Source organism: Anabrus simplex, chromosome 1 (genome assembly GCF_040414725.1).
Source record: "Anabrus simplex isolate iqAnaSimp1 chromosome 1, ASM4041472v1, whole genome shotgun sequence".
In the NCBI taxonomy this organism is placed as follows: domain Eukaryota; kingdom Metazoa; phylum Arthropoda; class Insecta; order Orthoptera; family Tettigoniidae; genus Anabrus; species Anabrus simplex.
In genome coordinates, this window is record NC_090265.1 from 898,891,102 (window position 1) to 898,918,734 (window position 27,633).

The window sequence follows — 27,633 nt, forward strand, 5'->3', positions numbered from 1 at the left end:
CTTCAAAATTTTTTAGCCATCACCTTGACTCTTGAGAATCTGCCACCACCAATTCCTGTGCAAATTTTTCAGCAATTCCTTGAACCATTGGACCCGAGATTCAGGCATTAACTGCCCTCATTTGTTTGAACCAGCATAACATGGCTTCATTGAGGAAGTTTTTCTTCTCTCTCATTGCAGATCCCCACTTTCCTTACCGTATTTCTTCAAGTATTCATCTTGCCAACATCAAAATGTTCTGCCATCTTTCTTTGGCTATTGCTTTCCAGATAATACAGATCAACCTTCTCTTTCAATGTCAACTGTTTCAGTTGTTTCCTTCGGGACATTATGACTTGATTAGTACTACTATACACTGGTTTCAATTCTTCAATTAACCTTAAATACATAAATTGTTCTTACATTAATAACTATAACAGCAAATTTCATTTGCGAGCAACATCAATCATGACCACTGTATGAATTTAGTATATGACCAAAGGCAAATCTACTTATTTTGTAATATATGCATATATTTTTTCTGACAAACTGATGTATCTATATTCTAATTTTTCGTAAGCTGGACAAGTGGTCAAGTTATAGGGTATCGAAGTGGTCAATATACAATTTATGGAGGAGGTCAATATGAGACCTGTCTTCTATTATACAGTGATGTCCAGACTATGATAATTTAGTCAACTGAAGGAGGTGGTCCATGTTTGTACGTTGTCAACTTTGGAGGTTCTTCTGTAACAATAACCACCACCATCACAACTCCAGTTTCCTGAGTGAGGCTTGCATTTCAGTCTATGTACAGTATCATTACTGTCTTAAGGTTGTATCCAAGCTGACACCACTCTGGATGTTATATCTTTCATTTGTTCCAGCCATCCCTACCAAGATTTTCCATCATGTCTATTTCCAGTATCACTGTCATGTGCAGTCAGGGTCGAGTGTAGTATTTAGATGATATTTACGGTTAAACAATGTCTAAGTATGGCTGCTGCATTGCAAAGATGTTATTTATCACTTAGAAATTGTCTAAAACCGATGTTCAACTGGCGAGGTTTAAACACTGCCGAGAACACAAACTTCAAAATTTAGAAGTGAATCACAATCAGAGGTTATGTACCATGAAACATATAATTTGTATTATGTTGCAACGATTCTGGGAAGAAAGGTTAATCATATGACCTCCTGCGAGTCTGCTGCGAAATTGCAGCAATTCATTTGAAATGTATGGGCAGGTACAGTTTAAAATACGATTTTGCTTTCCAAGAGAGAATATAAGGGACTTGTTTCTTGAACCTGACACAACGGACAGTCCGGTAACTGTCAACTTAACTACAATTTTTAGCAACTGATACATTTATTACATTTGGGACAATTTTCTTGGAATTATAGGTCATACCAACTACAGTACATCCATATCAGAATAACTTGTTCCGATCGCCAGTGGGCTGTCACATATATAGACCGGTGAGCCACACCCCCACCCTTACCGACAACACACCTACGCATAAAACGTACACGTCTGAGATTTGAGGTGTGGACCTTGACTAAGAAAGGCCAAACACAGCCCTGAACTGGAAACGGTGCTCATATCAAAATCATAACAGGAAAAACGCAAAGCTACAAGCAATAAAATGCCAAGAAAATTTAAATGAGGGTTTATTATAATAATAAAATCAAGTGGAAACAAGAAATGAAGCCAGCAATTAAATAAAATAAATAAATGATACATACATGTACACAGCCTATCCAACTGAAGTCATGACGCTAATGCGTGAGCACAAACTTATCACATACCAACCTCAAATTATTCATAACACGGGCTCGCCGTTATATTCTCAATCTCACAACATAATCTGGTAATGCAAATACAAAACGTACGGCTTATTTCGGTCATTCTTTCCGCGAGATTGATAAAATTCATTATGAACCCGTCTATTTAACTTCCACATCCACAACAATTACAACACAGATCAAAGCTTCCACGCAGCATGGAGGGCAAAAGTACAGAGAAAAAGATGCGAGAGATCGCGACATAACAATAGAGGAAACATCTCTGGACCACGGAAGTAGAATTTAAACTCAAGGAGCATCACAGGCATGCGCATGGCCTGAATAAGAAAACAAAATGGCGGCCTCCTAGGCAAACAACGGCCGCGATAAAAACCAAGGCAAAACAAATATTATCGTGCCGCAAACAAACATGAGGCACAGAAACAAGGCTAAAATATAAAATAAGCAGATCGAAATGTCATCCCTTCTCCCCACTCACTCACAAGCACACTCCCAAACATTCAGACATCGCCGGAACGGCAAAAAATCTGAGCATTAGCTCTCATAAATAAGTCAAACTCAATCACTAATAGTATGACTCACACGGTCACAAACCAGGGTCTCGCGTATGACAGAGCAGCCTCAATGGCACGCACAATTACCAGCAGGATAATACAGACTCAGTAGTCACACATTAAACCATCATCTCACGCGCTGCGTACAACACGAACGGATCTCCGCGTTGACACGCAGGGTGTGCATTCATTGATGGCTAGACACAATACGATGAAGTGCACGAAAATAATCCGAGACCCAGTTATTAATACATCGCAATCACATCAACCACAGACACACGGCCCATTCATGCAGCAGAACACAAGGATGCATATCAACCGGCCATCATTACTAAAAGGCGAAGGGCACAATTTATGCATAGTATTAATATAAATACAAGATTTACCGTACCTGCCATATCAATACTCAAGACATCAAGAAGAAAGGTAGTACGGATCAAGTTTAAATCTGTTAAAGATCCATTTGTGGCACAAAAACGCCACTCAAATATGCATGGGGTCCATGTTTACACTTCACACACGTAACAATGCAAGGAAGAGCTGCAAAGAGATAAAACTACTCTCTCGCCGAAAGAATGATCTCCCGTGCTCACGACCGAGGGAGCTGCCCTCTCTGATACAAACATGGAAAAAACATCTCAATGAACATGCCATATTAGCATGGTTCACTGGGAGAGATTCAGTTATATGAATCCTCTACATCCAAAATTTCCTATGAATCCTCTAGATTCAAAACTCCCTAAAACCATTTAAAAATAAAATTGAGATAAGCATAGCAGTATTTTTCCAAGGATGAATTCTAATGGTTTGTGTGAACCTTTGAGTTTCAAAACTTGCTAATTTACATTGAAATAGCTACTTGAAAATCACTGTTAAATTCAAAATCCTCTATCTATACCACCATTTACTTTCAAAAGCCTCTATGTGTATCAACCAATGAAAAATCTGAGAACTCTTGAGGAATAAGAATGATGTCACTTCTTTTATCAGTACAGCCAATTCTTGTGTTCTTCACTTAACCTCCGATTTTCGTAGACTAATGTACCAGAATGAAGACAAAACAATACTTTAGAGGATAATTTGAATGTATTCACAAGGATTTTGATTAAATCACTGGAGAAAGGACAAATTTTCCATTCCTTTTACCTCGGACAGGAGAATTCCAAAGCAGTATGTTGGCAATATTCATTACTCTTATAGTACGTGGCTTTCTGATGCATTAAGGAGAAAGTTGTTAGTTGTCCATTTCCTTTGCATCATTTATTGAAAAATGAGTGACAAAATGTTCCTTTCTGTTAAAGCAACTCCAGAAAGAGGGCAAAAAAGGTTGCAGCAGCTGGATACATGGAAAAGATTGAGGGAAAAGCAAGAAAGGTGAGTGATGTTTAGCGACTTTAGAATTATGAACAGGAGTTTTTCTGTTGATCATACATACCTGCCAACTTTTACAACCCAAAAATAGGAAGATTTTTTAATTCTTGGATTTCATCACGTATAGTTCACCACAGTCTACGTGAAAATAGGTCAGGATAAAAGGCATACATATCTACAGTTACAGTGCGAATTGATCATTAAATTTAAAATCTTAAACTAAGAAAACATAAAAATGGTTACAAGAAAATGTACCTAATTACTCTCATTTATGACACTTACATACGAATAATAATATTTATGTCACACCGACACACACACAACAAAATCCATAATACCATATTTTCTCGCGTAATTAACGCACATTTTTTGACGAAAAATACAGGCGAAAACTGCGGATGCGTAAATTATTCAAGGAATTCAGATCTTTACAAATTATTTATAATTCATTTACGTTTAAAAGACACATCAAATATAATATTGAGACAATTGGTTCAACTCATTTGCGATTATCGTCATACAGCGTAAAATTCCGGCGTGAGATTTTTTCTGAAAAGTCAAATAGGGTACATCAGGTAAGTTAGACACGTGGGTTTCAAGTACCGACACTAGAAAATATTCTTCTCATTACGAGCTGAAAATACGGCCTGAATGGCATACCGAAAAAAAAAAAGAAAACTATCCAACACGAGAAGGGCCGGGCATCGAAGAAGGGACCCTGCTACATTACCCCAAACCGTTCGTATCTAATCTTGTACGAGTGACGTGTCCATCCATCCTTTCTGTTGAATACGAACGTGGATCACTCGCGGAAATTTTGCTTTAGGCACTGTTTTTCGTTTTAGAACAATGTAAGATGTAACCTTTCTTCCATCAGCAAGCATTGCAGTACATCGTTGTTTTTGGCTTCCGATAGCGCGTACGATAACACTATATGTTCCTTTCTTATCGATTCTTCGACTTTGTGGCGTACGGAAACTGATTGGCGTCTGACGTGCGGTTCCTATAAAGGGAGATCAAATATTCCTTCATTTCACGCTTCTCAATCACAAAGCGATGACAATGGTTGAAATCATTCATCATTTTTTGGCACAATGTTGTTCTTCGTCGAAGAGAAAGTTCATTTCTCTTCAGAAAATTAATCAAGCCTCGGCTAACCTTCAAATCCGGGACACTGATTCCATGTGCCGCGGCTATTTCTCATTCTTTAAAACACAGCATTTCGTGAGAAACGGCTTATCCAACATTGCGCAACAAAATCATATATTTAAGCAGATAATCCTCTACTTGCAGAAACTTGCCGCTTTTTGGTCCGCGAAATGCTTTGGGAGACTTGTTGGCCGCTTGAAGTGCACTTCTGCTACCGCGGTAGCGCACGTTTCAGTTGGACACTGAATACTTGCTGCCCGCTGCTCTATTCCCGTGTTTCGAAGTAAATGATCACCGCGAGTTTGTATGATGCAGTATTACTGGAATACTGTGTACTGACAAACAGTTTTGAGATCACAGAAGGTCCCGTACCCGAAACACTCGTAAAACTAGTGCATTGGGATTTCCTGACGGCTAATAACAGCAAGTTGCCCTGTGTGTGGAATGCCTGCTTCGCGATAGGAAGCCTGCTACTTGAGTAGTTGGCATCTTTATTTCGAAACGCATCCGGAGCTGAGTGATGGATGTTCGAAGTTGTGGGTGCGTCAAATACGTGAACATTTCTTTTTCTCCACTTTGGACCCAAAATTATTGGGATGCGTAAATTATGCAAGGGCGTTAATTACGCGAAAAAAACGGTAGTTTCCCTTAGACGGTGAAATGAACGGAAATTTATAGGTATCTCTGAACACTTGGGGATAACGTTTGTTATATTTTTTGGCCATAACGAGAAAAGAAAATGCCAGAAACTGTCACCGACAAGAACCCCCTTAAAAACATTAAATTCATTAAAATTATGCACTTAAATACGCGAAACTACCACATGCAAAACAATTCAATATGTCCCATACATTATTAACAAACGACTTTGACAGAGGGGGGAAAACACGTGGCCTACCACTCCGACGAAACTGCGCACAGAAAAGATGTCAACAGCGCGCGCTAGCCTCTTGCTTGCAGGACGATTGCCGCCCCGAATCCCCAGCTGCATAAAGCGCGCACGCTGTTGTGTGCGGTAAACACGATACACGGAGGCGACGGACGAAATATTCTCGAAATAAAGCAACAAATAAATACGCTTGAAAATAAGGTTTCGCAAATTACACAAGTACGTAAGAATTTATCCTTTATCGAAGGGGAAGAGTACTGGCGGTACTAGAGGTTATATTAGTCAAAAATCGGAAGAAGTAAAAATAAATCGGAAAATCGGAAGACGAGTTAAAAACCGGAAAGTTTCCGGGTAAATCGGAAGGGTTGGCAGGTATGATCATATAATTTTTTTTTTGCTAGGGGCTTTACGTCGCACTGACACAGATAGGTCTTATGGCGACGATGGGATAGGAAAGGCCTAGGAGTTGGAAGGAAGCGGCCGTGGCCTTAATTAAGGTACAGCCCCAGCATTTGCCTGGTGTGAAAATGGGAAACCACGGAAAACCATTTTCAGGGCTGCCGATAGTGGGATTCGAACCTACTATCTCCCGGATGCAAGCTCACAGCCGCGCGCCTCTACGCGCACGGCCAACTCGCCCGGTGATCATATAATTAACATTTTGTTGTTCTGCAGTGCTATAATATACAGTAGATTAATCTCTCATATTATTTCTTCCAGATACTCCGTCAGTTTTCCACCTGAATACACAAAATGCAAACACAATAGCAAGGCATTAAAGTGTTCTATGCTGCAGATTGAGGATGTCAGGGAATTTAAGTGTATTTTACAGGTTACAAAATAAAACAGAGCAGGACAATTTCATGATCAAGCATTTCACTACTTCAAAAACAAAAAGAACGGCAAGAGATTCAAAATGAAGCCAAACGTTCACTTACCATGTACAGAAGAAAACTTGTGTTTCACTCATTCCTGTGTGTTATGATGCATTTCTCAACATTTTGAAGGATGATTGTGAGCAAGGTGTTCTTAGAGGATCACATATTAGTGGAACAATATCAGAATTCGAGGAGAGTATGAGTATAAAATCAATCTGTGTTTCAAAATATATAACAAAAAATGGGAAAACTGTTGCTGATATTAATTCTACTCTTATTTTCCATGGTAATATCAAACTGAACCCAAACAAAGTATCAGATGTGGGAAAGCTACTTGCAAAACACTATAGACAAAATTGGAAAGAGATTGCAAGCCTCACATTCTATAGTAAACTAGAAAGTGTTGATCCAGAGCAGTCTATTAGCACAGAATGTGATGAACAGCGTGACTGAAGATTTGAATGAAGTTCCAATAATAATTGTACAATATGCTACTCAGTTACTTAAGTTATCATTTTGTAATAGACTGCAAAGAGTATTATTGAAGTGCTTATAGTTACATAGTTGACTGTAATTTGGAAGTTTGTATTCGTGATTACTAGGCCAAGAACGCAAAACAGTTGTATATGGTAATAATGTTTCATTGATCTCATATATATTTTTAAGTTGCTTTACGTCGCACCAACACAGGTAGGTCTTATGGCGACAATGGGATAGGAAAGGGCTAGGAGTGGAAAGGAAGTGGCCGTGGCCATGGCCTTAATTAAGATACAGCCCCAATCTTTGTTTGGTGTGAAAATGGAAAACCACGGGAAACCATATTGAGGGCTGCCGACAGTGCGGCTCGAACCCACTATCTGCCGAATGCAAGTTCACAGCTACGCGCCCCTAACCACACGGCCAACTCACTTGGTCTTATATTGTTTAACATAATTTTCATGATAAACATTGAAGTAAAGTGCACGAGTTTCAAAATGCTCCATATCCAGTAGTATCAATGATTATGAGTTTCAAGATCTCCTTCGTTCATATTTAACACTGATTTTATTGCATATTAATATATCTTAATATATTTTATATTAATTATAATTTTCTTATGGACCCCTCTTGCACGTTCTGATAACACAAATTGTTCAATACTATTTAAATAATAATCTGTAAAAGAAAATGTCACTTCAGGAAATATTTATGGGAGTGAGTATAGAAGATTTTGAATCTAGAAGGTTCATATATTTACTGCAACTCCAAATGCGCTTGTCGTGGCCAATTTTTGGTCAACCAATGTTTAAAATTTTTTGGTTTAATTTTTGTCTCTCTTACTTTGTACTTCTGACACGATAAATAAATAAATAAATATATTTACTGCCAAGTAAGCGCACATAATAGTGACACTACAAAGTAGGTGGTGTATGTTATTTTTGTGGATAATTGTTGCGCTAATTCAGACAAGTTTCCAGCACCGATTGAGCATTTTGAACCTACAACCTCCAGAATGCAAGCTCCGTCGAGACCTGTACAACTCATTCGGTTACACAGTACAATACTTTCTTTTTCCCTTCATCGATGCTATTTAGATTATACTCACCATAACAACGCTATAACCGGGCGAGTTGGCCATGTGGTTAGGGGCGCGCAGCTGTGAGTTCTCATACGGGAGATGGTGGGTTCAAATCCCACTGTCGGCAACCCTGAAGATGGTTTTCCATTTTCACACCAGGCAAATGCTGGGACTGTACCTTAAGTAAGGCTACAGCTGCTTCCTTCCTACTCCTAGACCTATCTGTGTTGGTGTGACGGAAAAAAAAAAAGAAGCTATAATCAAAGCTACACTTCCTCGTATGGCAGCGAAAGTGATATTCTTATCAGTGGGCAAATCATGCTCATGCTTAGCCACGTTTGTGTAATGTCAGTAAGATGGAACTCGTGTTATGTGTAGGAAGATGATAGCTGACCAATGTTTGGCATGTGCACTGACTAATTCCACTGGTTGTGACAAGCAAAGAGTTGCACGGAAGATACTTCTATGTCCATTTTCAAACCAATATTGAAACTTTAATTGAAGTCTAGCTAAACACTGGCTGAACATTGGTTAGGCAATGAACATCGTGCATAACTTAAGACGTTGCCTAAGGCTTAAAACTAGTCATCGTTTCTGCTATCGGCCCTCATTGTTTGCTGCTTCTTTCTTCCACGTGTCTGACTTCAACAGCTTTCCAGGAAACCTTACCTCTACCTCCGGTATACATCAAACCAGAAGAGGAGCAAAGTAATGCACTGGGTCCAGTAATTACCCATCACTTCAGAGTGAAAACAACTGGGTTAATGTGCCTGATATGTGGGAACCAGTTTTTTTCCTCATCCTCTTGTTTCTCAGTCTCTTCCCTAGTTTCTTCAACTATACTCTTTACAAACTATTTCTGCAGCCTGAAATTTGCTGTCATCCCCTTTAGTGGTCCTGTAAGATTCTAATATATCAGCTATTAGAGCGAATAAAAGTATGCTCAAAACAAAGTTAATTTTAGAGGACCTCCTTGTGGACATTATCAAACTAGATGTCAAAAGTGAGATGATTTTTTGAATGCATTTGTTGAATTTGCATTAGGGTCTTACCACTTGACATGGTGCATCCATGATCTTGAAATAGTCCACTGTTTTCAGATGTATACTTTCTAGTATTACTCGTATATTCTCTTTTCTGTTCTAATTGTTGACGGATACTTAGCCATTCTTTGGATCTTCATCTCAATATTTTCCCAGATGACTAAATCTGTAAAAAGCAAATGCTTGATAGTTAATGTCATTTCGTTTGAGTTCATTTATGATCTCATCCAAACAGTGCTGAGAAACTATTGCAAAAATGTGATACCTTGCTGTTTGGAATGAATTACAATATCCATTCCTTACTCATCCACAATACGCCTCATTTTGGTGCGGTTATCGGTTGTTGCAGTTTTTCCATGACTGCAGAACCTTTGGTGGTAAGTAAGTAAACTCGTGCCCTCATCCCGAGGTGGTGCAGCTCTTTTCAGGCACACTCCCATTGGAGGTGAGCTGCATGTACCATTTGGACCACATACAAGCCCTCCTGCCAGTCTTAAATTTCTGGCAGTACCGGGAATCGAACCCAGGCCTCTGAGGATGGCAGCTAATAACACTAACCGTTATGCTACGAAGATGGACACCTTTACCTTTCGTGGTGCTATCTGAAGATTCAACCAGCATCTGGGCTGACGACCTAACATGCAGGCATTGGATTTCCATTTGATATCTTATTTCTGGCACAGCATAGTTACGAAACCAATCAGATGTAACGTTTGCCGTGAAACAAGCATTTTCAGGATTGTAGTAATAAGCAAGCAAAACAGACATGCTACTTTTAATAGCCCTTCTCTGTTTACTTCTGTCAACAAAGACACAAGGCTTTCATCTGCACTAACACACAACAATGTAGAAACGTACTCTTCGCTTCTCTTCGGACCAGAAGCTTTCCTTAAGGTTTTTGATGCTTGTGTAATATCAACCCAGCCACACCAACACAGGCTCATTTCGTCGGCATTACACACCTGACTTAAAAATAAACCTTCCTTAATGAGAGCATGAAGTTTTTTCTGCATGCCTCTACATCACTAGCATTTGCACTTAAGAATCTCTCCAGGCAGGTTTCTCTTCACTATGTTGTGGCATTTGCAGAATCTAAATAGCCAGCAGACACTAGTTGTAAGTACATTTACATCAAGTTGTTTTGCCAAGCATGAAGCTACATCTTGAATTTCAAGAACTTGAACTGCTATTCCACTTGCATGAAACTGTTTTAGAGACGTGTCGTTCCTGACTGAACTGCTCCTTGGGATGAGTAACTCTTCAAGGAAGGACTAGCTACAGAGTTGTAGTGCTTTAAGTCCCAACTGACCAATGAGACACTTGCATGCGATATGAGTGAGACAGGGTGGAACTAAGAGTAGGACTAATCAGAACAGAAAGTTTGCCTGTGATTAGTGAAATGTAAATTTATTTGTGTAGATTGATTGTATTATGTGATACCAGTTGCGAAACCATAAAACCAAACTAGGATTTCTTTCAAGAATATAAAAAAATCTTCTGAGGGTGACAACACCCTCGAGTTACTATATCTATCCAGGATCCATAATTCTAGTTGAACCTAGGACGCTGTGTGGACACCAAACACGTCTTTCCTTCATGGCTGCCGAACGCAGAGTCATGGCTGACCTCAGCTCACAAACATCCCTTGGCTTTCTCAAGGGGGTAGCTGTGCGCTGACTGGCCAGAGAGAGAGAGAGAGAGAGAGAGAGAGAGAGAGAGAGAGAGCGAGAGAACGAGTTTAGCCCGCTGCCGCAGGGAGCAGCACAAAACAGAAGCAAACAAGCACATAATGTGCTTAATTGATGAAATATGTAAGAAGTTTTTAAAGGAGTAGGAGCTTAGCGTTTAGACGTAGCGAATATTAAATATGTTACAAGATATTAGAATCATTCTGTATTGACGGTTTTCACTTTACAATGGCGAAAAATGAGAGTATCCTCCTATTCAATACATCATATTGCACCCATAAGCGAATTTACGTAATTAATTCATGAATTAAAAGTTGAATATTTCGCATATTGGAATACTACAGTAGGCTGTGTAAGACAGCAGTCACAAAGCAACATTTTGGCGCCAGTCAGTCGGCAAGGAAATCCTCGAAACTTTTCTCAGAGCACGAACAGCTTATAGACCGGCCTGAGTGCTGCATCCAATAAAATTTATGGTACCGGCTAGGAGTGGCAACTTTCTACTTGGTTCTCACGAGAAAATCACGTGTTGAGGCCTGACCTACTTAGAAGGACAAGAGAGACAACGATAACACCCACCAACCCTTGGGAGGAAATGGAAGCATCCATGCTGCGGAGAGCGCGAAAGTCTCAGCCAATCACAAAATTCCAAATTTGAATGTCCTGTCATAGCGGGAATCAACAGTCAGTATTTCGCTATTTGGAGCCCGGAGTAGTTGTGAAAAAACAGTGTCCTGACTTCCTAATAATATTTGAAAACTTATCGGTGCGAAGGTGTGATTAATTATTGGCTAATTAATAAAAATTTAACTCCACACGGAAGAGTAGTATCGCCCAGGAATTAATCTGTCATGGCGGGAAGAAACCATTCGCTGGAAGAAAATAACGCCGGTGACGCGCGCCGTCGTGTGGATTACCCTGTGATCATTTCCCACGGCGCAATATAACAGGTAAGTCAGACCGAAATTAGGAAGATTTTGTACATAAATTTTGAAGCTTTAACCTACGGATGTATGATAAAGCGCTCCCAAGTGCTAGATTACTACGCCACATCCCTTCCACAGAACTATTTTCGAGGTGGGGGGAGAACTGATTACAAAACCAGCGAGCAGAGTGGTGAATCTTCAGAGTGTGTTAGTGTGGATTAGTCGATTCAGAGTGTGTTTAGAGTGTGTCAGCTAATTCAGTTAGTCAGCTTTCAAATTCAGTCTTGTGTGAACTTTACTTTTGTGAATTCTGAGTCTGGTAGGAACGCGATCAGAGACACTTGTTGGCATTCCGAGTGAGCCATGTATTTTACTTGGGAGAGTAATATTTCAGGAGAAATGAACACTTTAACAAACTTTTACTTTACTTTGAGCTTATGCAGAGATAACAGGCAATAGCTACACTTTTCAACACTTGCCTTAAATGAACTCACATTACCAACCGAGAGGGACAATGGAGCATGTTGCGACGTAACTGCATAAAACCTTTCTAATCCACGTGTAGTTTGACATTTGTTGGAAAGCTATTTTATTCTTTTATTTTTGGAGGACGATCAGTATAAATTTCTCCACACATCATTGGAAACTGTACTTTTAGCTTGCTTTTCATCACTTACAATAAACTGTTATGGCAAGCGAGATGTTTCGGGGAGAAACTAGTTAAAGCAGACAGGGAGGAGAATGACTTTTCATTAATGGAAGGCCGCGATGTTAGAGACCTTGAGTAAACTGTTATGTTCCGAAGAGGTGAACAACCGGTAAGCTGTAAGTAAACAAACAGAGGGGTGTGAGAGACCAGCAGGAGGTGTCAGGCAGGTAGCGGAGAGAAAACTTTCGACTTCACGTCAGATGTTATGCAGTGCTGTTGTATAATCTTCACTGAAGTGCTAGAAAATGCGTGTGTTATGTAAATGTGAGCGTGTGTAACGCCATGATAAAAATGTATCAAGTATGCGTGTGTGAAAATTTGGAATTCCACACCAGCTTCAAGATGGAATTCTAATTCATCATGACGGAGCCCGGAGGGTGATCCAACCTGCCTCCAGCACCAAGGTATGAGCAACAACAAAAATAATGTGTAAATAAATATGTAGGACTGTGAACTAATCGATGATCAAATGTAGCTTAGACTGTTAGATAGGATTGTAAATAATTCACATTTAATAATAATAATAATAATAATAATAATTTTTGCACTCTGAGCTAGGGTTATTTGCGCACTTCCTTTACGTAGATGTGTTTGCGTATTATTATGGATCATTTGTAGTAAGTCACTTTGACAGTTTAGGATACTATATTATTAGATCTCAATGAGAGTAATGCAGAATTAATAATAATAATAATCATGTTATTATAACGTTGGTTATGAGCGATATTTCTGTTGGAGTTATGATTTTGTAATTGCCGCCTTGTTTTTTTTTTTTTTTTTTTAATGCTTACTTTTGCTATTTGCGCATTCAGCTTGTTTCATGTTGTGGAATCATCATTCAGATGACCGGTTCTAGTAGTTCTTATACCGTGTATTTTGCGACGATTTGGTGGACGCGCGTATTTATTTCTGTGTGTAGTTGCGGTTACACATTTTTCAATAGCTGTGTTTTGAGAGGCAATCTCGTCATTTTAGTAAACAGTTAGTGACAGGAAGCCATTGATGAGTCAGCTCTGATATTTTGTGATATGTGAAGCAGAGAATGATCTAGAGATCGAGCTAAGTGAATGATATCCCTGATGATCTGCGTTGATAATGGAAATGTGATATTTGGACCATGTCATGAACTGTCGTAAGAAATAGAGATGTGCATGCCAGATATTTCGCCCGCCGGATACGAGCGAGGCCGTATTATGAGGTACTACGTCGAGATTAATGATGAGTAAATAGAATTGAGAGATGAATAATTTAACCAAGAGTGTTAAATACGTAACGACATGGGTTATGATTGTAGGCAGAAGCCTGTATTTTGTTTCAAATAGTTCCAGGGAAAGTAGATGCTCGGCGAATATGCTAGTTAAAGTACGAGGTATATGCGAGCAGAGCGACGAATCAATGTGTATTTTGATAGTCATGTAGAGTCATGGATGACATGGAATAGCAGTAATTATTGTCCATAAAGGTTAAATAGTGTCATGGCCAGACATTTGTCGACTGAGGTTAGAGAATGCCGTCAAATTCACAATTTTTTTGCTACTCGTAGCGGGGAAAAGAGTTCTTTAGACTCCAATATTTGCGCATTTCATCCTTATTAATTTTCAGCAGGCAGCGATGTTGGGATCTAGATTTGTGTACTTTTTATCACCACTTATTTGTAGGATCTGATCATACGTGAATTATTTGCATTTGATTTGATGTAAATAGATAGGTGTAGTTAGGCTAGTTTGATTTCTGTATTTTCTTTTGTTGGAGCGGTGTTTCTCCATTAACAGGTTTAATTATGTAAATAAGATTTCATGTGTTAGGATAAGAGATCATCGATTAGGTCATAGTCAAAACCATAGTAGTGGTATGCTCATACCAGACATTCAGTAATTACCAAACCTTTAAAATCCACTACATTTTAATTAGGAAATGAAGCGATCTTTAATAAACCAGTTGTATCACAAATGCTGAAAATGAGTTAGGTAAATAAGATGGGATCTGCCTCCATCTAGTGGTGGTACCACAAATAATGAGTTCGTAATGAAATGCAGTCAGCGGCAAGTTAAGTAAAATTTTAATGTACAAGGATCGCTTTCATTTGAAATGTAAACATGAGGCACTTGGCCTAATCATTTGGATTATTTTTAAGAAGTCCAGGCTATCACAGTCATGCAGGTGCAGTTTAAATAATTAAATGAGTGATTGCAACACTCAGGTTCATGTTTCAATAATTTCTCCTTTTGTTTAACCACGAGTAGTTTGAATGTGACAATGGTTATGTGGTAAATGAAGTACGATGTTCATGGCTGTTTTCTCTAATTCTGTCTTATTTGTTACACATGGTTAGTGCAGTCCACGAATATTTTAAAGTTGGGTGTTTCCCAACTGAGTCACATGTGTTAAATATTTGATAAACACCTCTGAGTCAGTGTTGATTTGATGATTAATTAATTAATTAATTAATTAACTACACTAATTTATTTTGATAGACATTTTCCATGTAATACAATTCAGTACTTCAAATGAGGTGGTATTTTCTGACCAGAGTTTTGAATTTATTCACGTCATCGTCTTGAAGACAGTGTCAACATAACCTGGAATATTTAAATTTTGATCGACTTTCAGTCAGTTTTATTAGGCAGAGAATTGAGTTATTGTAAGGCAGATCTTCAATCTTTCTTTAAAATTTCATTTCATTTCACTTTGTTTATTTTCACCAGTTTATTTTTTTTCATAATTTTGGCACTTTGCACTTTGTTCAATAAATCAGTTTGTTATTTAAATTTTAATTCAGTCTTTGGGTACCGTCATTTATAGTTAGTTTACCCCATCTTTTCATTTCCTCACTCCCTGATCGACGTGTGGCCTATCACAGGGGATATTATCGGACGTACCGCGATTGAGGAAGAAGAGTCTACATGCAGCGGTGAGTATCATTTAAATGTCATTTATTACAGGAGCAGCCGGCGCACAGAGGAAGGAAGAAGTTCACCGCATTTGTTGCCTTGAGAAGGGCACAATATATTCCGTCATTAGACGGAGCAAACAAATTCAGACATGTTTCGGCTCGCTTGAGCCATCTTCAGTGAAAAAAATTAGGGGGGTTGGAATAATTTACATAATATAAGTTGAAAAAATGCTAAAAACATAATGAAAGAGCAAATGAAAAAACAAACAAAAGAGAGCCTAGACGGAAACAAAATTAGCACAAATATACAATATTTACATCAATATGCAAAGCAGAGAAAACATTCCCTTGTTTCTTAGGTTATCGCAGTTTTTAGTATCAATTATTATTTCAAATTAACACCTGTTTCACTGAATTTTGTCGCAATAAGTTGTTTTTTGCTCTGCATATTGATGTAAATATTGTATATTTGTGCTAATTTTGTTTCCGTCTAGGCTCTCTTTTGTTTGCTTTTTCATTTGCTCTTTCATTATGTTTTTTAGCATTTTTTCAACTTATATTATGTAAATTATTCCAACCCCCCTAATTTTTTTTCACTGAAGATGGCTCAAGCGAGCCGAAACATGTCTGAATTTGTTTGCTCCGTCTAATGACGGAATATATGATGTATTGAATAGGAGGATACTCTCATTTTTCGCCATTGTAAAGTATTAAATATGTGGCATCAAATCACATAGAAAATAACAGTAGAAAACGCACTGGCCACGGCAAGATTTTCCAGGTCTAAAATGTTTATGGAGAGAGGTCCAAACACGTTACCTCCGTAACAAGTCTCAACGAAACTGAGAGAGAACCTCTTTCTGTGAGACATCTGGGCAAGAGGAAGCAAACTACTGTACTGGACTATTTCAGAAAGTGAACGTTAATATGCTTATTCTCATGGTTCTCATGCTCTATTTTTCACAAATCTCTTTAAAGTCATGTTAGGTCCTGCTTCTTCAATTTAAAATTGCAAGTCAGTAATACCTGTGTCTCTTTTCCTTGCTGCAGGTTGTGCTCCTTATGGTCCACTAAGGAATTTGTTACGTCTGCTGTTTTGTAAATATTTTCTGTTATTCTTGTGTTAATTTGAGTTTTTAGTATTAATACGTTCATTTATTATTTATTGACATTACATTAGTTAAAGACATAAAATTATTATTATTATTATTGCCTGTGATATATAGCCTATTTCCTTTGAACCCCCTTTGAAGGAAAACCTCTTTTTAAAGAAGAAATATCAAATCCTCCAGAGATTCGTTAAAAAGGGGATCTACTGTAATCTTGAATACCATCTACACTTTTGTCTTGCAAAAATATTCTTTCTGAAATTAATTCAGGTCATATTCAAACCTATCATATCATGGTTTCATAACAATGTTCTCCCTAGGATTCTCTCTGCCATTTTTACACATCGTCCGGCTAACATAATCTAGGTATGTGCAATTACACGATGAAAAAGCATATTTGAGTCAATGGGTGTTCCAAATTAAAATGTAAATACTGTAAAATGGTTTGTTTAAATGACAAATCTTCATTATTATCAGCGTAATTGCATCAGTTTAGCTTGACTATCACGGTGTGTCCTGTGCGAACATTGTCTGGAGTAGCGAGCAGTCGATTCCACATGACGTTTCAAACCTGTATGATACTCCACACCAACCGAGTGGTAAGCCCCGGTCTTACATGATTATGATCGAGCTGTAGAACACGAAGTTCAAAATACTCTGTTATGTCTCATTCAAGATAACACTAAAATAGTTCAATTATACAGTTAATGTTCACCTGCCTTATTACTGTTAATGCCCAGAGAGGAATAAATTGAAATGTTATACTTTTTTACATTGTTTACCCCGCACGACTACTCATTTCTGCCACCCAGCTGATGAAAATTTCTGGGGAGAACACTGCATAATATATTGTACCAAAACAGTATCAATGCAGCAACAGCAGTTTCAAATCATCGAACTTAGGAACGGCCAAAATCTTGTACTGCAGCTCATTTCTGAGTTACTGAACCATATAGTGCATCAGCTGATTAATAGTGCAGCAGCAGCAGCAAGCAATGATTACTGCAAGTGAGAAATTAAAAGTTATGATGGGAGGCGAATCCATCAAAAATCACGCCGACGGCAAAAAATATAACGAATTGTGTACTCATGATTGGAGGAAGAAGGAAACGTTATTAAAAAGTAACGGCAACTATAGAGCTTTCTGAAGGCGCAGTTCCCTGAAACTGAACAATAACTTTATAAATACGTGACAATGAACGGCATGAACTAGGTTATGGTGTATTGAATGAAAAGCGCCAATTAAAATAATTAGAGATCACAAAAGGAGGATTTTACTGCAAGCAGTGGGCGGACAAGGCACTTTTATCGAAGAACTCCTTGAGTTTCACAATGTGTCTGTGGTGCCTACCTGAAAAGTCGACAGCCTTTCATGGCCATGTTATTAGTTTGTGGAAGTCAAGTTCCTATTTGCTTTCTCAAACTGAGGATGCCGAGCAGATGCTCACGTAGTTCCAAATGCCGCTAGACAATAGGGTTCACATTAAAGGCTCTGTCAAACAGGAAGCGGACTGGTCGCTTTCGTACACGCGGACTATGTACACTGCGATATTACATCATCCTGGTCAAACAGAAGGCGGCCTATCTCAGCGGACCAGACTAGTTTGCAGCGGACTGGCGGACAGCCGTAAATTTTCACAGAGTTGACGCGGCCAACACTGAACAATGTCTCCAGAAGATACGGAGAAATTAAATGATCTAGTGTGTGGTCATGAACACCTGTATGACATACGGCACGTCGATTACAAAAAACACAAGTAGTCACATGGTTTTAATGTCATCATCCCTTGGTCACCGCATTTAGTTGCATCTTACAACAGACAGGGGATACCGTGGGTGTATTCTTCATCTGCGTCCCCCACCCACAGGGGGTGCTGGACATTTGAGTAAAACAATAAAATGATAACACCAGTTCAAGAAAGAAAAACTGAGTCCGCACTTGATTGCGATTGCTTTCACACTGGTTTGCTCTGACTTGTCTGCATTCTATTTGACTACCCCAGTCCGCGACGGCTTGCGGGCATTTTGTCCGCTTCCTGTTTGACAGAGCCTTAAGACATCTAAGACAGTTAGGTACCATCAGAACAGGTGGTAACAAAAAGCAACACTGCATGGTAATAATGTGTGCGTTAGTCGACAGAACTTTCCGTTTATGGTTCCAAAAATACAAACACTTTTAAAAGGAAACAAGCCATCTGATATTTTCTTTCAAACCTACGAATCAGGCTGGATGGAAAGTGCACTAAATGAGGACTAGATGAAGTGTGTTTAGCAACATAGGCTGGGAGCTTCATTGCAGAAGAGCATGCTTCTACTGGACTGGAAAAACTGATACTGCTATAATTCTGCTATAATTCCAGGAGAGCTAACCTCCAGACTACAGCTTTTGGATGTTTGCGTGAACCAGCTTTTCAAAGCTGCACTGAAACTGTTCTACACCAAGCAGATGATGTCTACCAGTAATCACGCACCGACACCAACTGGATGAGTGAAACAACATGAAGTGGAACTTCTACCAGGTGTACGCATAAGTTTTTGTGGTAAAGAAAACACTCAATTTTCAAGAGAAATTAATTTTTTGTTTATTAAAAAAATTGGCCATCAGCTTCAACACACTTCGCCCATCTTTCAGGTAAGTTATGAATACCATGCCAGAAAAACTGCTTGTCTTTTGTAGCAAACCATTTGTTGAGCCATTTTCCAACTTCCTCGAAATTGCTGAAGTGCTGCCCTGCGAACGTGTGCCCCATTGATACGAAGAGGTGATACATGGCACCAGGTCCGCGAGTACGGCGGATACGGAAGGATGTCCCATCCAAGCGATTTCAACGTGTCTTTCACTGGTTTTGCTGTGTGAGATGGCACATTGTCATGTAACAAAATCACTTTCCCGTGTCTTCTGGCCCATTCCGATCGTCTTTTGATCAATGCGTGATTTAAATTCATAATTCGTTGGTGATAGCGTTGTGCATTAACGGTTTCGCTGGGCTTCAAAGAGTTCATAATACACAATTCCACTCTGGTCCCACCAGGGGCCTTGGTGTTGGAGGACCGGCTTCGCCAGGCGACAGCCATAATTTTCTCCGCTTCAGGTTTTCAAAATAAATCCATTTTTCAGCACTAGTCACAATTTAGTACAGAAATGATTTCTCATGGCATTGAAGCAGCATTTCAAAAGTGACTTGGCGATTCTCCATTTGCCATTTATTCAAATCGTGTGGGACCCATTTATCGAGTTTACTGATCTCCCCCATTGCTCGTAAACATCTGCTGATTGTTTCTTGCAACACATTTAATGCTTGTGCCAATTGCTTCTCTTCGCACTTTTGAAATCACCACATTTAAATTGTCGAGTGTTCATCATATGTTTCTACCAGCAAACAGTGACTTTCCACAGCCTTTTTCTTTTGATTAAATACAATGCGTGCTGCAAATGTTCTTTCTCAGGCACAAACGTCGACATGGTCATTGAATGATACAACACAGATGCTAGTGTGTGTGTGTGTGTGTGTGTGTGTGTTGGTATGTTAATGTCATTACATGTTATAATTATCACGTTTTGGTCCGTATTGAAATGTACAATGAAGTCAAATAAATATTAAAATTTATTTATTCCACCTATTCAATATATAAATAGAGATTTTAATTAAGAAATTAAATCTTAAATAAAATTATAGGGACATGTTTCGCCCTTTAATTAAGGGCATCTTCAGCCTTAATCTCAATCTGAAAGGTAATTAATCAGGTACCTGATTGTATTAAAATTACATATGAAAGTGAGGATGATGTTGGAAATGTGCTTCAAATGGTGAGCAAATGGTTAACAATAGTTATGACATTTTTAAAATTAAGCCTTAATAAAGTCTTAAAAAACAAATAGTCGTAAATTTATACACTTTCTTGAATGTCCTTGTTTAAAAATTGGTAACAAATTGTATACTGGTAATTTTATAAGAACGTAAATTGTAACGTTAAACCTTGTAAAGTGGCGCCCTGTGGAGGTTGAGGGCGTTAGAATAATGATAAAAGAAAAAAAAAAAAAAAAACGTAGTTGACGCTTGAACTGTTCAAAACCCGATAATTTTAACTAACACCCTCAACCATCATAAGGCCCTGCTTTACTTGTTCCAACGTAACAATTTTATTATAAACTTCACTTGAAGTGAGCAACGGTAACATCTCTTTACTAGATTTAATATGTTTTAATACTCCATTTGGAATTATCAACTAGTGTTAATGCCCAGAGAGGAATAAATTGAAATGTTATGACCGGGAAAGACTTATGCATACACCTGGTATGCAAGTGGATAAGGACTGTATGGACTTGCATCTCCAATGACATGAGGAAAAGTTTGGAATTTTGAATTCTATGGACAGTAGTGTGGATGACTATGTATGGGAAGGTGACAGTGATGAAAGTTCGAATGGCGGTAACTTTGATGACATTGTATTGTAGTTGATTTGAACGCAACTAATTTTATATCTCATTTATGTGGTATTATTACTTGTACAGAGTTTGAAATGAGCAATTTTTTGACACACCTGCAGAAATTTAACAAAATTTTTAAGTAAATGTGATATTTTTCTCCAAATTTTGTCATCAGAAATTCAGGGTGTGGGCCTTATTCGATGGCAGGTGGTATTAGAGATTATACAGCAGTTCTTTAATGTAACTGAACTAGGCTCGAGTAACGTCCAAGTTCTCATTCACACCATCATATAGTTTGTCAATGTTTGATTTCAACCCCTGTGGGGTGAGGGAGGATGGTTGCCTAGTTGTACTTCCTCTTAAAACAATAATCACCACCACCACCTGTGGGGTGAGGGGTGGTGGGTGGGAGGGGGCCGAATTCAAGAAAATATTTGCGATAGATTTGTAATAGATCAAATCCACGGTATCTTGCACCTGCTGTAAGAGGTGACAAAGTGTGGACTCCAGGGGCTCCTAACTTGAAAGCAGGGGTTTGTGATCACGAGGCCCTACCTGAATCTGGCATTGCTCAAATATATTTGTGCTAGGCTCCTCACTTTCAACTTTTCTATCCGACCTTGTTTAGTCAACTCTTGTTCCTTTCTTATTCTGAAGGTACAGTATTAGGTTTGTAAGGCTTGGAGAGTCTCTTTTTCAAGCCCTTCATGACCCTTCTCTTTTCCATTCTGATTAGAGAGGATGACTGTCCATTACTACTTCCTTTTAAATCAACAATCACCACCACCACTATCTCCAACACCATCAACCCCATGTTCTCTGTCATGATCCTTCTTATTTCTCCATTCACCCTAGCTACGATAACAATATAAACCAACACTGCTCCAATGTGCTGAAACACCAATATGAAAATAAATGTAACTGACACTGTTCCACAGGCCTAATCAGCCTAGTATTCAAATAGTAGTTAGAGACGATTAAACAAAGGTTCAAAATATAACAGAACAATGATATTTATACAGCTAAGAAACAATAATACACAATGTGTTGTATAAAAGGCAAGCAGCTTGTAGTTTAATTTGACTGTTGGTATCGTGATAATAGCTATGGGACCTTCAGTTTTACATGAAATCAAAACCGCAGGGACATGACTTTTCTGTTTCAAAAATACCACATACATTGGCTAGGATCTGAACTGTGGCCACCTTGGAGAGACGCTAGCAACAATGACACTGTTATAACCCCTTCCCCCCCAATGTGTTGTACAAGAAAAATATACAACGGATTTATTAAAAGAAGGATATTTGAAGACACATCCGTCATTTTTCACTACATATTACATGTACAAAAAAATGTCCACAAAATGAGGGCCAAACAAATCGTCTAAGCAATGTGAGCAAGATTTACAACAAAAGGTACAGGAACCACCTCTTCCTTATCACCACTTCAACTGGTAACAGTCCCTTTCATGCTTTTAAGTGATATATATTTTTAAAAAACAACAGCAGAGACATTTTCCTTGTAATGTAGATTTGTCTGCACTACTATAAGATCACGGATATCCTCGCCAAATGTATGTCTATCACTTGGTCAATGATTTTAGGTTATCCAGGTTGTTATTTCTGGATCCCTTGGAAAATAATCTAGTATTGATACATGGTTCTTTAATGTTACAATTATTTCAAGAAATATAAATAGTGTTATTCAGTGCAGTATCACTTTCCCAACTTGTATTCATTCATCATAATTTTCTTTTGCTATCTACTGTACTGTATTAAACATTGTATTAACACAGGAGGTTTTTGTGATAGTGGGACAGGAAAGAGGGCTGAGAAGGTAGAAGCTGTGGCCTTTATTATGGTACAGATCCAGCATCTGCCACGTGTGAACAAGGGTAACCATGGAAGAATTAACTTTAGAGTTCAAACTCACCATCTCCTAAACATAAGCTGACAGTTACATGACACATACCAATTACCAACTCGTGGAGTATCATAACTTATCCTTCAGATGGGTGCACATATTCATCACCACTTGAAGCAGTTTTAATACAAAATATCACACAAATATCGGCATAATTCAAAATAAATTTATATAATGATATGATTAAACACACATCTCTAAATCATGGAAACAGGAGATTGGGACACTAAATAAATAAAAAATAAAAAATTCTGAATAAAGGAACTTTAGAGAGTAATGTGCATTCATTGACATTAATTACAACAAACATCTGAGTTCTAGTACACCTAGATAGATACAGCTATTTCTTGCACCAGTCAAATTAAAATATTCCCCACCATTACTCTTATTATACAGGGTCTCTCATATAAACTCAGACCGAATGCACAGGGTTTGTACTCTGCGTTACAGCAGCTACAGTATGGGAGGTGCGCGCATAATTCATGACCTTGCAAGTAGCCTGCACGTGTTTGACCTGGCAAGCATGAGTCGCCAGTCTGAATCTCAGCTGTTAACATGGTGAGCGAGACAGTTATCATTGCAACACTATTGTCACATGTACAAGTTATTTTAAGTATGAGTCGGCTCGACGGGTACGCGATGCATTTGTTCAGCAATTTCCTGGTGAAGTGCCACCTTTATGAGCACAGATTCACTTAACTGTACATAAATTTGAAACTACTGGCTGAGTGCTCAATACAAACATGTGCACACGCAAACAGTTTTAACAGAGGAAAAGCTAGATGACATTGGTGCGAATCTTGGTCACCAAATAAATCGTTCACAAAGTTAGCACAACAAGTATGGGTTTCGGTTTCTTCTGCACACAGAGCTATAAAGCTGTTACACATCAAACTGTACAGGTTTACACAGGTCCATTGTTTAAAACCTGCTGATCCAGCCACAAGAGTGAGATATTGTGAATGGTATCTTGCATCATTTAATGATTGTTTATTCGACCCACAACTTGAGTTCTTTTCAGATGAGGCCTGGTTTCATCTTGATGATTGTGTGAACAGTTATAACGCTTGCTATTGGTGTGCAGAAAATCCTAATGGTGTTTATGAAGTCCCCCATTAGAATAGGAAGCTTGGTGTTTGGTGTGCTGTTGGTGAAAAGACAATTAATTGGGTCAATTTTTTTCAGGAAGACAGTAAATGCAGAGGTACCAAGGTGACATTTGTACGCCGCTTTTCCATAAGTTAATGGAAGAAGAAAAATTGCATGGGTGGTTTCAACAAGATTCAGCCCCTGCTCATTCAGCAGAAGATTCCCTTCTTACAACCTCAGAAGTGTTTGTGGACAGTGTAATCAGTGCTGGTCTATTTCCCCCCCTCATCCTTCAGATTTAACTGTGTGTGATTTTTAGTTGTGGGGTAAACTGAAAGAAAAATTGTATCGAACAAATCCTCGCACATTGGAGGAACTGAAAGAAAACATTACGAATGAAATAAGAAACATTACAATGGCAGAACTCACTTGAGTCAGTCAGAATGTGATTACCAGATACAATGCCTGTATAACCCAGGAAGGACGACACTCCCAGCATCTTTTATAAGGTAACATTTCATATAAGATTGTATACACACTAACAGTAGGGCGGCCCCACACAACATAAGTTAGGCTACGGCAGCTGCCATAACGCAGAGTACAAACATCGCTCATTCGGTCTGAGTTTATATGAGAGACCCTGTATATCACAGCATGCTCAAAATAACTTACCTAATGGGTTCCTTAGACATGAGAAGATGCCAAGTGAGGCGTGCTGTCTGCCACCAAGATAATGAAGCAAGAGCTCTCTGCAGTGTAATGTGGATAGGACGATCTCCCAAATGTACAAGGCAATGTGGAACTTTCTTTGCCTAAAAATAAAATATACCAGGTAATCAAGAACTAATAAAAGGTGCCAGTGAAATTCTTGAATATATTACTTCATTTTTTATATGAAAAGGCAGATATAAACTTTTAGAATTATATATTTTTTTAAATGTGGTATTCCAACATTGTTTCCTAACTTGATAATAAAGGTAATAAAAGAGTAATCCCAACTCTGTTTGTGTGGCTGTTGGTCACAATATTGTGAAGAGTGTTTCCTGCGCCCGCATATAAACATGTGCACGCCGCACTGGGGCTCCCAGTCTTGGCTTGGCAGCCGTTGAGAATGGAGCTCCCATTGGATGTTACTGCCAAGTGCGATGTGTGCGCAGTTATGCAGTTTTTGAACGCAAAAGGTACTGAACCAATTGAAATCCATCGCCAATTGACAGAAGTGTATGGTGAGTCGTGAATGGATGTCGAAAATGTTCTTAAGTGGTGTAGGGAGTTTGCAGCCAGTCGGACTGAAATTCACGATGAACAAACAAAGGAGCGGGAGACCGTCAATTTACGTCGAGACAGTCGTGAAGGTTGAGCAAATTATGCGTGAAGATTGGCGGATCACCCTGGATGATCTCTGCACTTTGGTTCCTGAAGTTTCCTGAAGTGCTGCTTACAACTTCCTGAACAGCATAGCGGCGAGCTGGTACGACATGGGCATACAAAAACTGTCACAGCATCTACAAAAAAGCATTGATCGAAATGGTGATTATGTAGAAAAATAACCAAATGTTCTAGCTGTAAAATGATGTAAACCATTGTAGAAATAAACGGGTCTATGTATTTATAAAAAAATAGGAGTCCTTATTTTTGGGATTACCTACGTATGTAGGAAGTTCTTGACCTTTTTCTGCTAGTGGCTTTACGTCGCACCGACACAGATAGGTCTTATGGCGACGATGCGATAGGAAAGGCCTAGGAGTTGGAAGGAAGCAGCCGTGGCCTTAATTAAGGAACAACTCCAGCATTTGTCTGGTGTGAAAATGGGAGACCACGGAAAACCATCTTCAGGGCTGCTGAAAGTGGGGTTCGAACTCAATATCTCCCGAATACTGGATACTGGCCGCACTTAAAAAGGACATTTTAATCTACCTATAAGTTAGTCTTGAGGTGAACAATCAATTTATTTCGGTAAGAATTAACTGATTAATTAAAAAAGTTGTTTCTAAATTTGATGTTTGTTGCTCACTGCAAACTGTAACATAAAAACCCTTACAGTGGGCTACGACATGAACATTTTTTGTACGATTTCTTATGTTGAACTATTCTTACACTCGTAACATTGATGTATTTTTAAAAGTTTAACTAGCGTAAGCTAAAAAGGCACAAGGACGGCCATTTCGGCTTCGACTTGCTTCACTTAAATTATAACTTCTCGGTTTCCTTAGGTCATAGATAAAAGTTTCTACAGTGGAACCTCGATTCTCCGTTTTTGGAGGGACCATGAAAAAAATAAAACGTACAACATGGGAAAACTGAAAATCCGGGAATTAATATAATAAAACAGCATATGGCTTTTAGTACCGCGAGTGTCCGAGGACATGTTTGGCTCGCCAGGTGCAGGTCTTTTGATCCGAGGCCCGTATGCGACGTGCGCACCGTGATGAGGATGAAATGATGAAGAGGACACATACACCGAGCCCCCACGCCAGTGAAACAAACCAATGATGGTTAAAATTCCCGACCCTGACGTGAATCAAACCTGGGACCATTTAGCCATGGAGCCGGACTGGAAAGAAATGAAAACCATGAACAATTTGGCTAAACATCACAAAATTGAAACATGTGTACCAGTAATTATAATCTTACAAACACTCCTAAATCAAACCAAACTACAGCCCCAATGAGCCTTTGATTGTCAAGCGACTGTTGTTCAGCCCGAAGGCCCGCAGATTACGAGGTGATGCACAAATTCTCTCGGCTGTTATTCCTGGGTCACTAGACAGAGTCGCCATCTCACCATTAGATAGCTCCTCAATTAAAGGTAATCACGTAGGCTGCGTGGACCTGGAACCAGCCCTTATATCCAGGTAAAAATGCCTGAGCTGGCCGGGAATCAAACCTGAGCCCTCCGGATGAGAGGCAGGCAAGTTAGACTGCGAAACCAGCATCAAACAAATACCATTACGCGAGTTCATACTTTATATTCAATCTTACAGGGGCAATATTCACCAGTTTCCTGTGAAAACTTCTTTCAGTTCAGCAACTTTGATTAGCCAAACTCTTCAAAAAATCTAATAATGCCAAGCCAAACGACAATCGACCACAAGTAGTTTTTAATTCTCTCATCTACTAAAGTAAAGCACATTAGATGCAAAAGCGCCACATATGATGGCAAAATCCATTTTTTTCTTAATCTTCCATTGTAATTTGGTGTCCGGTACACTATTCGTAGCAAGTTTCTGCTAAAAAACTTGTACCGCATAAATTAGGCCAAATTAATAAAATAACTTATTGTTATTATTTCAATCACGATTATGTTATCGAGATCAGAACAGATGTTGCACCTTACATACAAAATGCCATGGGAGGTCTTGGTATTGCTTATTATGTTTTTGTCCTAATATAAGACTGGCAATTTTACGTTTTAGTGTTAAAATGTCAAAAACTGCAGTTGTTTTTGCACACGTTACATTTAGATGGTTTGTATTAGCAGGATACTGACCCCAGTTGGAAAGACAGAATGGTTTAGGAATAAGACTGGACTAAGACAGGAGAGTGTGCTGTCACCTCTTTTGTATATTATGGTCAAGGACATAAAGGAAACAAAGGAAACCTATGGAGATAAAGAGATGATGCTGCTATTTGCAGATGA

General features: G+C 38.8%; 1 protein-coding gene across 2 annotated transcripts in view; it reads right to left on the bottom strand.

Annotated features, from left to right (window-relative positions):
- The window catches only part of LOC136857731 (traB domain-containing protein), a 120,825-nt gene that overhangs the window by 40,313 nt on the left and 52,879 nt on the right, over window positions 1-27,633 (bottom strand). For both annotated transcript variants that reach the window (XM_067136611.2, XM_067136612.2), the window contains exon 6: window positions 24,666-24,805. In XM_067136611.2, the coding sequence (XP_066992712.2) occupies window positions 24,666-24,805 (140 nt within the window). The remainder of the gene's footprint in view (window positions 1-24,665; window positions 24,806-27,633) is intronic.